A 12,571-nucleotide genomic window follows, 5' to 3' on the forward strand; every position below is an offset into this window, starting at 1 on the left:
AGAGAGAGAGAGAGAGAGAGAGAGAGAGAGAGAGAGAGAGAGTTTTCTTTGCAGTGAGGTCACATGTAGCATATTTATTACTCTAATTTGCCTTTATAGTAGAACGTTTATTTATGGTCATACTTTTTTAAAGGATCACATTTTAAAACCCAGTAGGATATATCTACCAAGTTTCTGTAAGATTTAGCTGTGAAAAGTCAGATACCCCTGTTGTATTAACATTTAGAACTCAGACTCACAATATCACAACAGGTGGTAACTATTTAGTTTATATGAAATGTATCTTCTTGTTTTAGTCTAAATACAATGTGAATGTTCTTTATTTTTGTGTTGCTAGAGTAAGTAATGGTACATTCGTGATACAGTCAATGGAGACAAATTGCTTCATATGAGTTTTTCACTTAGGAATGTACTGCATGCCTGAAAGCACCTTTGATGTATGTACTTAAAGGTTCATAGCTTCTTACCACCTTGTGCTTTACGTGCCATGAAGATTCTTTACATCACAGCATTGCTATTTGTAGGAGGAATGCTACATTTAGGAAGCAGTGGGTGGCCTCTTGGCTGTCAGTCTGGGACCTAAACCTATGCTGTCCAATTACAGCCAACATATTTCTATCCTGTAAAGTAAAAACATAGGATATACCAATAATTGCTATTGTCTTAGTTTTAAAGTCACCCACTCCCTTTGAGCTAAATAGTTTAGATCATATCATCTTGTTCGTTTTATCTTACAGTATGAAAGCCCTGACTTTCTTACTTATTCAGACTTTATCACATTGAAAACTGAAGTTCGGAGTGTTCATGCCATGTGTTCAAACTGACACAGATAATCACTCCACAGGAGAGTTGAACACACAAATGTCTGAACGCAAGTCCTAAGCATGTTCGGTTACATCCAGCCCAAGAGAGAGAGGACAGTGTGAGGCTTTGAGAAGGCCTGGCTGGGTACACTGTCACTGTTTTATACTTCAGATAATGAGTTTTAGGGTTGAATAAGATACATATATATTTTAAAAGAACATATTTTGTGAAAAAAGTTTTTAGAACATAATAAAATACTTTAAAATCATAATTTTTAAATATTATGTTTTAAAATCAAAATTCCTTATGGGAGACACTTACCATGTGTCCCCCGTGTGCTTTCTCTGATCTGTGGTTCACATAATACAAAATTCCCCACCTCTAACATGTTTCGCTGTAATATGCTAAAGGCAGGAGAGTAACTCTAGAACCATGAGACGTCTTCATGGTAAACATAATTCCTGTAGAATGCAGCTGCCCCTGCATCGTCTGTTAGCACTTGGTCTCCATTCAGAGGAGAGCGCGTCTTCAGTTTTTTCCTCCCCTAAGTATTCTTTGATAACTGCTTCTGCCTCCCCAAAGCAGCCATCACCATAGTATTAGCTCCACCATGCACTGAAGCGCCTGTCATTTTTCATCCAGTGCTACTAATTTTTTCTAATTTAAGAAGCTAAGAGAATGACACATTATCTTCCCCGACGTCTGCCATTTCTCATGTTTATTCGCTCCTCGTAGGTCAGTGTTGATAACAGAATGAGCTGGAAAAATTGCAATACCAGAGTGAAGCACACGTAACAGAATTGTCTCTTGATGATCCTGATAATAAATTGCACTTCCATGAACCAACTAGCTTCTTTCCACCTCTCAAATTAGCCGTAACATAAAATACATTTCTATGGGGGGGGGTGCTGTTCCCCGAATGTAACAGTTTTCCCACGTGTTAACCTTCCATGTTATTCGGTTGATTTTCTGTAACCCACCAGGCTTCCTCTTTGCTTAGGGCCAGTGGCGGGTCAGCCCTGTCCTCATCAGCTGTAGGGTTGCTTGTTTTTCAGCATTATGAGTCCACTCCCACCCTCTGCACTACTTCCCCAGTCCATAGCTCCTCCCTTGCTCATCTCCTGGCTCTCTCTGCACCTTTCTGAGCAGTTCCCACCGATGTGAGCATCTCAAGGAAAGAGACTATTATTTATGCTTCTGTGTTTCTGATACCTGGGATACTGACTGATGCTTAGTCAGCACTCAACAAATGAAATAGATGTAGCAGCCAACAGGTGCCTGAGGCTTGGGGGCATTGGGAGGCCATCAGGGAAGAACCAGCTTCTCTCCTGTCCTGGGTCCTTGGTGCTTGTGCTCTGGGTCACCCTTGAATGGCTCTTGTGTGTGTCTACATGTACCTGTTTGGTGCTTTTCTGGGTGCGCCTTTTGTTCCTCACGGCACTAACAATGCCAAGTGAGAGAACTTGCATTCTAACCATCAGGCTCTGCTTCATTACCTTGCTGTAACGCAGGTTCTTCAGTGCATCTGGGTTCACTGAAGTCACATCCTGACATTCTCGCTCCTCTGAGAGTCTCCTCTGCTTTGGAATAAATGCAAATGTGAGAGCTCATATGTTACATTTTGAATTAGGGCATACAGATAGATATAGCTATTGATATAGGTACAACCTGTAGCCTAGCCCGGAGTGTAGCAGTGATTCTTGAAGTAATTATCCATATCTTTCTTTTTCACTACTTCTATACAATTTGCTGACTTTAAAACCTTATGATTAGCCTACTTACAGTTCTCTGTGTAGCAATCATCTAGGGACTGGCAGGAACTTAGATCTTCATTTACTTGGTTGGAGAGAAAACTCAGCATCTATAACTAAATTAAGTCCCTTAACCAAGGGATCCATGTTCAAGTTCTTCAATGTAGGCATGAGGAGATGGAAGCCAATAACCGTATCCTCTCATTAACACTGTTGGTGGCAACTCTGTGCTGTGCGGCTTCCACTTGTGTGTCTGCTTGCTTTTCTATACCATGGACTACCCAGTGTTCTATTACTTTCAGAACCAAATGGGGTTGTATCCTATAGATGGCTCAATGATACTTATCTTGCTACATGAGGGACCCTGACCACAGTTGGAACCTAAAATTAAAGCTATCCATTACCCCCCCCCCATCATCATCGGCCCCTTCTAAACACATCTGGGATGGAACCACTCAAACTGCAGTGGTTCAGCCGTGACCTAAAACAATGAGAAATTTATGTCCTTCGTTAGTCACAAGAAAACCATCCTAGCTGCTCAGTCAATGGCAGGATGGGACTGAAATCAAGGTAAAGGGGTTTCTAGTCGCTGTGGACTGGGCAGTGGGACTGTAAGTGATCTCTGATGCCAAGATGTGGGTGAACACTGTTGTTCCCAAGAACAGCAGAAAAGAAGAAAGGGAAGGGATCATGGTTGGGATGAGTGGGGTAGAAAAGTAACATAGGGTAAAGGAAAGGATGAAGCCTACAACCTACTGAGTGAGCAGAGGCCTCAGGACCATGGTGATAGGAGACACTAAGCAAAGAGAAAAGAAAACATCCTTCTATGCAGGCTGGAAATGGCCTAAGCCATCAACTGGGCTGCTGTGGAAGGATTCAGCCTTCAGTGAGGCCCCGGGGGTCTGTTGCTTTAGCACCCACTAGAGGAGGCCTTGTTACCCTCAGCAAAAGTCAGACCTGCAGAACATTACACAAATGCCCAGCACAGGTCTCAGTAAGATCCGAAAAGAGGTTTTTTTTTTTGTTTTTTTGTTTGTTCCTGGCCTGACTCTCAGCAGACAGTTTCTGATTTATCGTGAATCTCTAGGTCACTGCTCTCCTGCCTTGGCCGGGGCTCTTTGTGATTAAGCTCTCCAGGACGCTGTGTTCTAAGGTCTACAAGCTTCCTCGTGTAAAGCAAATATCAGTGTTCTTAGACCCCAGAAAAATAAAACCACTGCCTGGGCACCCTCAGGAGTTCATTCTCATCATTATACCAGATCCGAAGCTGGCTTTAAAATAATCATTTGCCTGCCATTTGTTTGCATAGTGAGCTAGGGGCAGTTAGCATGATTTTTATCATTATGAAAACAAGATTATTTGCTTACTATGGGAAAATTAGAAAATACAGATGGGTGAAAATTAAAACATGCAGGGCTGGAGAGACAACTCAGTCGTTAAGAGCACTGGCTGTTCCTCCAGAGGATGCAAGTGCAATTCTGTCACTCGCGTGATGGTTCACAACTGTCTATGATTACAGTTCCAGGGCATCTGGTACCTTCTGGTCTCTATGGGGAGCAGGTACACACACACACACACAGTGCACAGGACATGCATGAAGGCAAAATACCTATACACATAAAATAAAAAGTAAAGAAACAAAACACTAAAACCTAGAAATATTAATAATACACAGGATTTTTCTATCCAGCAACCTAACTGTTACAGACTAAAGAGAATCATTAAAAGTTAAACATTTCTCATCCCTATTGTCATCTCTGCAAACCGAAGTTACTTGTGTGAACACAAACACCTCGTAAGTGTCTACATTTTCACAGAAGTGTATAGGTAGAACCTCCCTCTTTACAAACTTTATATTAAATGGCTTTAACCTGCATATTTAAGAATGAATCACAAGGATCTGGGGTTGTAACTAAACCAGTAAAGTGTGTTTTGCACATGTGTGAGGAGGATTTGGGTAAAGATACCCAAGTCCCACATACAAATTTGAAGCAAGAGTAACCTGTAATCCTAGCTCAGTGGGAGTAGAGTCCTTGTAACTCACTGATCCACCAACCAAGGAATTCTGTGAGCTCCAGGTTCGATGAGAGACCTTGTCACCAAATTAAATAAAATAAAGATGGAGAGTGACAAAGAAAAATGTCAAAGGTCAAGGACAACACACACACACACACACACACACACACACACACACACACACAGAGGATGCACCCAAAATACATTACTAAATTAATGCAAATGTGCCCAATACATCATTTTTAACAGCTGTATCATATTCTGTGTGTGGTTGTATTTTTTCCATCCAACCCATTCCTTTCCTGACAACCACTTTACCATATTTTCCCCCACGTAAATGGACCACAGAAAACATTTTCACACTTGCTTTTCTTTAACAGGTATTTCATACTGTCTTATTTCTAAGGATTTGATTATTGTTTATTTACAAACCAAACATAGCATAAGAGCCTTTAAGACAACCACACAGGTTCTTGGCTCATACCATGGTCCTGTAAATGAGTAAGCCATTGTCAAACTTACAGACATGTGGGAACATGGGAAACGACAACATCCTTCAGTTTGTGTCCTGAGTTCCTGACTCCACCTCTCACTCCATTACACCCCATCCCCAGTTTTTCCCATCTGGTCTTCCACATGACTGTGCCCCTGCTTACAATATCCTATGTCCACTGCATTTCCTGTAAGGAACTTTCATTTGAGTCCATTTCCTGAAAGCTTAATGTAGTCATATACATATATACATACATATATACACGCACACACACACACACAAACACACAGACACAAACATATACACACATACATACACATACACACATATACATACACACATATACACACACATACACAAATACACATACATATGTGCATACACATATACACAGTACACATACACACATACATACATATGCATACACATGCACATGCATACACACATGCACACATATACACACATGTACACACAGAGACACACATACATACATGCGTATACACACAGAGGGAGAGAAAGAGAGGGAGAGGGAGGAGAGAGAAAAAGAGATGGAGAGGGAGAAACTTACACTTTCCAGCCCACAGCACCTTCTTCACCTGTCTTATAATCCTTTTTCCCAAGACTGTGCAGGTCCTTATGCCCTGACAACTCACCTGCCTCTGGGGGGAGGAACTATCTTGACTGAATAGACCCCAAAGGCAGGAAAATCTAAAAGAATATTCCATAGACTTGGAGAATTTACCTAAACATAACTATCAGTCATGCGTATTGCACACATGCTAACTTCATGGGCTACTTTCTCCTAGAACCATGGTCAGCACACATGTTCTCTCGAGAACCCGATACTAAATATTGTGAGTTCGGTCTGGGCTACCCCTTCTCAACTAAGCTGCTGTCATGAAAGTAGCCACCGGAAGGAAATGTGCCAATAACTATGGCTGTCTGTGGTTAAATCCTACTTTCCAGAACATAGTAGAAATTGACTCGCAGACTATTCATTTCCAGCTTCTCTCCTAAAGCTGTCCAGTATAACGTCACTCACCCAAGTGACATTCAGATTCTTGTCCTGTGCCTTTTTCAACAAAAATGGATTCCTCTTACATCTCCTGAGATAGGCATCTAATCTACAGGTTGGAACCTCATGAACATGGAGATAGCAGCCACCAATACCTGTCTGAAGCCACAGAGAGTAGAGAGTACTGGGGTGGTAAAAGATGTTGCCTTCTATAGGGAGATCCAAGTGAATGAGTGTCTGACACTTGCCACAGCCATAGCAATCTCACAGAAGATCCTGAAGGTTCGTTGCAGAACTAGAGCTAGGCCCCTATGGGAAGTATAGTCCAGGCATCTGGGAAAGTCAGTGAATAGTAACAGGAGTAGCTTAGAGCTTTTTCACTGAGCCATAAGCTATCCACCCATCTGTGGTGTGCCACAGACCTCATTGTTTCCAGAGTTCCCACAGTAGATCCTTCCACCGAGCAAACATAGCACCGTCTTTTCTATTGTCAAAGAGACCAAGTTCCAAGTAGAACTCCTCAAGGGAGCCCCCTGTAGTTTGGATCCCCACACCTCTGCAGACCTAACTCTGAACTGTGCAAGTGTTGCAGCCAAAGTAGTTGATAATGCTGATTCAGGTCCTCCCAAGGACTCTCATGTCCGTGAAGGAGCAGAAGGCACCCTCTCTGTGATCTGTGGTAAGAAAGCCTACGTGCGGTATCCAAAGATTTCACTTTGCATCCTAGCTGCCGATGATGGGGCAAGTTGTCCAATGTTTCTGAGCCTCAGTTTCCATATTTATAAGCCATGGATATTATCCCTGTCTTGTAGAGTTGTTGTGAGAATGGAGTAAGGTTCAGTGAAGTTAGACCTTGGAGCCCTTATGCCCCTATAGATTTCTCAGTGATGAACCATTCACAGGATTTAGCTTGACTATCTCCCTAGTGAACAAGCATTTGAAATTGAGACATATGTAAATATACCCTTGATAAACTACAATGGCTTGCATTTTAAAATATACTACCAGGTACATCATTTGATTTATCCTAAAATCATTTACAAAAATCTCACTGACATTATATGAGGCAGGCAACCTTCTATTTTTAAGTTTTGTATGATAGATCTAAGTTTTCACCAACACAGACTGCAGAGGGATGCTGTAAGAGGGTTTCATTTAATTCATACTGCTGTAAACTCTATAAAAATAAGGGCACAATCCCCTAATGTGTCCAAAAACAGGTAAGCAGAGCTGAAATTGTTCTTCCTCCTCATCTTCTTTACAAAATGACCAGGCTGTGACACTGAGCCCCAGAGGTTGTGGCATCCAGCATCTCACATGGACCATCAGATACTTGCTGCTTAAGCTCCAATCCTCTCTTTACAGGTCACATGCCTATTCTATGAGAATGTAAATATATACTGACAACACAGAGAAACACAGGGAACCTAAGAAAAACTAAATACACTGAGCCATTAAAGTAGTCTACAGGTTGTATGCATATTGGTCCATAATACATAGCGGCCTTTACAGTGTTTTGAAAATGGTGTTTACTGAGTGCACAGACCAACACAGTAGGCATGTGGTATGTTCATGTCACAGATTGGCCACTAGGTGCCAAGTGCTCAAACAGTCACTCTGTGACACAGACCAAGGAACTGAGTCCTAGGTGTGAAACAGGTGTCCTCCACTGATTTTCCCTCTCCTTGACTCCCTGCCTGCCCCAGAGGCAGCTCCTCACTCAGTAGGCTGTGCACCATAGCAGAAGGTCCAAAGATGGGGCCTAAAGTCAAACTCTTGTTTTTGTTTTGTTGATGTTACTTTTATTAAGAAAACCAAGAGATACCGAACTAATGAGTGGAATGCTCTTCCGCTGTGGCAAACGTGTTCACAGAAGCTATAGATAAAAATATGCACCTTAACCTGTAAGCCATTCCGACTTCTAGGCAGGCTGGGGAGCAGGGTCGTTTCCTTCTCTGTTCTGTCATGACCGAGTCACGGGCCTGTCAGTGTGGCTGAAATGAAACCCATCAAGTGCAGTAAGAAAAACACGTGTGCAAAGCAAATGATTATAAGTTTATTAGAATCATAAGTATATGCAGATAAATTAATTATCTCAAGCTCCCTGCCAAAAATTAATTAGTAGGTAATTAACAACCATGGGGAAGTCTCATTTTCAAAACTTCTGTGTTTGCTTTGCAGCAGGAACTTTGGTTTTTAATGAAGAACTGACGATGAAAGAGTCACAAAATTAGCCCACACTGTGTGCTGCAACATCCCAAAAGTTAATGGATTCTCTGACATTCAGCAATGCAACTTAGTTACTTATACACTTATCTGAGCACAGCCACAGTGCTATGATCTTCCGATTGAAATATTAGGTGCCAAACTTTGAAAGAATGCTTATTCTTTGCCTAGGTCCCACACTGTTCCCCACTCTCTCGGGTGCCTCCTCCTCAGAGCCCGAAGAGATGATCCTTCGGGAGGAGTGGATGGAAAGACTTTTAAATTTCAGTATTCAAAGTCAGAGTTTCCGAACAAAGGTTCCTGCTTCCCTTAAATGTTAAGCCGAGGAAATGTTCTAATGAGACTGTGTGCAGAGAAACACCTGATAATTCGCTGTCATTTACCCCGAGGTTTCTATTTAAATGTGTGCTGCTGTCATGGTTTATTCTTACCTCACAGGATAATGAATCCAGATTTTATTTCTGTTCTTTGCCAGACTTGTTGTACAGCAGGCAAAGTGTTTGAAAATCAAAGGAAAAGAAGATATTGACTTGGATAATCTCTTCAGAGGTAAAAATAAAAACAAAAACAACAAAACAAAACAAAAACAAAACAAAAAACATAAAAAAGTAACAGTATCAAAGGCACAGAGCCAGCTTTTGCTTTTTGTTGTGGATAATGTCCTACGTGTCTGTTGGGATTCATCATATGGGTAGTGAATGTTGCCAAGAACCTGACTCGAAGTCAAGAGACACTTTGACTCATGGCATGCTACCTACCGCCAGGTAACAAGTTCTGTTACTTCAAAACCCCCTTCTTAGTTTTCTCATGTTTAAAGGTGAAAAGGCCTCTATCGTCTCCACAGTTCTCTTCATGTCAGGAAAGATTCAGTCTTGTGGAGATCAGCATTTACTCTCTACTTCTACAGGGGCCACATAGTGCAGCCAGGAAAGTCACGGTGGTTAACCAACCGGACAGCTGATAAATGTGCATTATTGGTAGGTCAGGCAGAAAGTTACTGGGTAGAAAGCGTAATTGCTGAGATGAGGTGTTTTGGGGGATGGAGAAAAGGAAAAGGGATATGCTGTTTTCACTCAGGGGCTTCCTTCCTATGACTTTCCAATGTAGACACAATGGGAGGCCCGGCTCTGTGGTGACCAGCTAAGGTCTTCCTTCAGTTGGCCCTGTCCTTATACTGATATTTAAATCTGGCCAGATGAAAACCTTGATCGTTTACAATCAGGATTNTGTGTCTTCAGCCCTTAAATTNTTTTTTTTTTTTTTTTTATTATGATCTCAAAATAAATTTTAAGTTTATTTTTGAATAGTAATTGTCTTAACAATTTTCTTTTTTATTTTTTTTTTTATTATTTTCTTTATTTACATTTCAAATGCTATCCCGAAAGTTTCCCATACCCCTCCCCCCACCTCTGTCCCCCTACCCACCCACTCCCACTACTTGGCCCAGGCCTTGCCTTGTGCTAGGTCATATGGAGTTTGGAAGACCATGGAACCTCTATGGAGGACTAGAGAAAGCCCTTAAATTCTTAAGTCCCCAAACACGGTAGGAGATCTGTTGAGTTTTCTGCTGGATTGGGAAGGAAATTAACACAACTGGAGAGTCCTGTAGTAGTTCCACCACACTTAACATGATTGAGTTCTCTTAGGATACAAAAGGTCCAGACAATCACAGGGTTGTGGTGGCCAAGAGCAAAACTACTCTCTCTGGATGGGGCAAAGCTCAGCCTGGGGCTGGAAAGGCTGGAAGTTTCCCTCCAAGTCACAAGAGACAGGGTCTTTTCCTGAGGAAATAGGGGGCAATTAAGGTACTTGGCTCTCACGGTGCAGCTACACATTTCTCAGAAGAATCCCTGTACAATAAGGCCAGAGCTAAGCCTTGCTCTAAATAAGTAATGGATATTTTAGAAACTGCTCCAAATGTTCTCATCCACGGCACCAAGCCTTCACTCTGTAAGCAGCATGTTTTGGAACGACATAAGCAACCTTAAAAAAAAAAAAAAAAAAGTGTTGGTGTTTTAATTCATATTTTGACACTTTCGAAATTTTCTGCAGAGAGTAATTATGTACAGTGTTCCTGTTAAAACAGATACACAGTTTTGTGCTTCACATAGTAAAAGTAGTAATGAGGATCATCCTGACGAAAATAGAAAAAAAAAAAATCTCTAGCAAGAGGCAATTTGCATAAAATGGGAAAGTGGAATCTCTTGCAACTTCCTCACTTGCTCCTCCTCCTCCTCCTCCTCCTCCTCCTCCTCCTCTTCTTCTCTGCATCATTCATAAGAAGTTTATGCCCAGTTTTTTTTCTTTCCTGCACCCATTGAACTCTCTAACTCAACCCTGTTCATTTCCTCTCAGGAGAGGTGTACAGTGCATTCCGACATCAGTCAGTGACATGGGATGTGTGGGGAAACCTTTGTTTTGTGCAAAGCACACAATTGTCTAGAAGCCTTGGGAAAATGCATCCTGGGACCTATTCTATTGCAGGAAAATGAACTGGCCATACATGGTACCTGTGTGGTAGCCTGTGGTGTCGTTCTGATGGCACTGTCTGTATTCGGCCAGGCTTCCTCATTACACTTAACTTCATTTGCTGTGTTTCTAATCTGTCTGAGACCAAACAGTAGAACTAAGTGTTACTACTATGCAATTAAGAAACTACTTAATACCCTTTTCTTGCTAAGCTTATAGTATGAACTTCATTCTCAATTCTTCATCTGTTATTTTATATTGACGAGTAGATTTTAATCAGTGACTTCTTATTCATTAGTGGGTTTGGAAGGGGTTGGTTTGTGTTTGAGGAAAATGAACTATGTCCTTATTTAATCTGTGAAGGGAAGTTATAAGAAATTTTTTTTATAAATTGTGCACAGCATGTAAACACAGCTTCTGATTTTCATATTACAGATGTGTTTTAAAATTTCACTAGTGACCACCTTCCCAAAGCATTTTATCTGCAGTAAATATGATTGTCACCTAATTATGGCTCTTTCCAAAGCTCCTGTTGTTCACTCTAATTTTTAAAGATTTGTATAATTTGGAGCATCTTTCGGATAATAATATATAAAAATGAAATCGGTGACAGGATATAAATTGCTTTTTTTAATAACACATATTTGCTGGAGGATACAAGGTCATTTTACAAGGATATATGCATGTAAAATTGATGGGTGGTAGAGGGGAGTCTATCTTACCAGTCTGTACCATGTGCTACACCTGAAGCACGGCAGGAGGCAATGCCTCTTTGTGCCACCTTAAGCAGACCCAGGCAGGAGCATGAAGGTGATGGTCACAACTGTGTCCTTTCTCCAGGATGGAGTCGGGTCTCTGGTACTTTTCAAGCTTGAATGTTTGCCCAGCAGATGATCCATACAGGACAAAAAATGCTCCCTACGTAGAGGCTGAGCAGAGCTCTTACAGTGTGTGACACTCGTGTCAACTTGCTTGGGCATGCACATCTTTGTATCTCAGAGAGGGAGAGCTATAGCATGGGTCCTCGGTACCGCAGACCTGCCAGGGCCTGCACCTTGCATCATGGTTGGAATCCTTTTGGAATTTTGGAAACATTAGCAAATAAGTGTGTGTGTAGGTCATTTGTAACCAAGATGGAACTGGCTCTCATTTTGCTAATCCAGTCGTATTATAAGTCCCCCAAATTGAAACATAAATGTTGATGATAAATGATCCATAAGTTTTCTTTTGATATGAAAACACAGGGTTTAGGCTGCCATTAAAATTGAATGGTATTTTAACTTTGCATTTATTCAAGACCTAGTGAAATCAAACAAAGTTTCTTGTTTAAAGACTACTGCATTGTGTAAAGAGCCTTCTCTTTTCTCTTCCAGAGAGCCTTCCTCATATTGTTATGAAGCTCTGAAAATATGTGCGTGAGTTCCATTGTTGGATAGATCATTGCAGGGCTCTTCTCCAGTTTGGAATTTGCTTACTTGAACTATTTTTTTTCCAATTTTTATTAGGTATTTACTGCATTTACATTTTAAATGCTATCTGCAAAGTCCCCTATACCCACCCAACCATGCTCCCCTACCCACCCACTCCCCCTTCTTGGCCCTGGTGTTCCCCTGTAATGGGGCATATAAAGTTTGCAAGACCAAGAGGCCTCTCTTCCCAATGATGGCCGATTAGGCCATCTTCTGCTACATATGCAGCTAGAGACACAAGCTCTGGGGTGCTGGTTAGTTCATATTGTTGTTCCACCTATAGGGTTGCATCCCCCTTCAGCTCCTTGGGTACCTTCTCTAGCTCCTC

At 41.5% G+C, this 12,571-nt stretch overlaps 1 protein-coding gene across 1 annotated transcript in view; it reads left to right on the forward strand.

The window, feature by feature from the left end:
* The window catches only part of L3mbtl4 (L3MBTL histone methyl-lysine binding protein 4), a 424,085-nt gene that overhangs the window by 287,576 nt on the left and 123,938 nt on the right, over positions 1-12,571 (forward strand). The window contains exon 15 of the mRNA XM_021218018.2: positions 8,781-8,854. Coding sequence (XP_021073677.1) covers positions 8,781-8,854 — 74 coding nt within the window. The remainder of the gene's footprint in view (positions 1-8,780; positions 8,855-12,571) is intronic.

This window comes from Mus pahari, chromosome 18 (genome assembly GCF_900095145.1).
Source record: "Mus pahari chromosome 18, PAHARI_EIJ_v1.1, whole genome shotgun sequence".
Classification (NCBI taxonomy): Eukaryota; Metazoa; Chordata; class Mammalia; order Rodentia; family Muridae; genus Mus; species Mus pahari.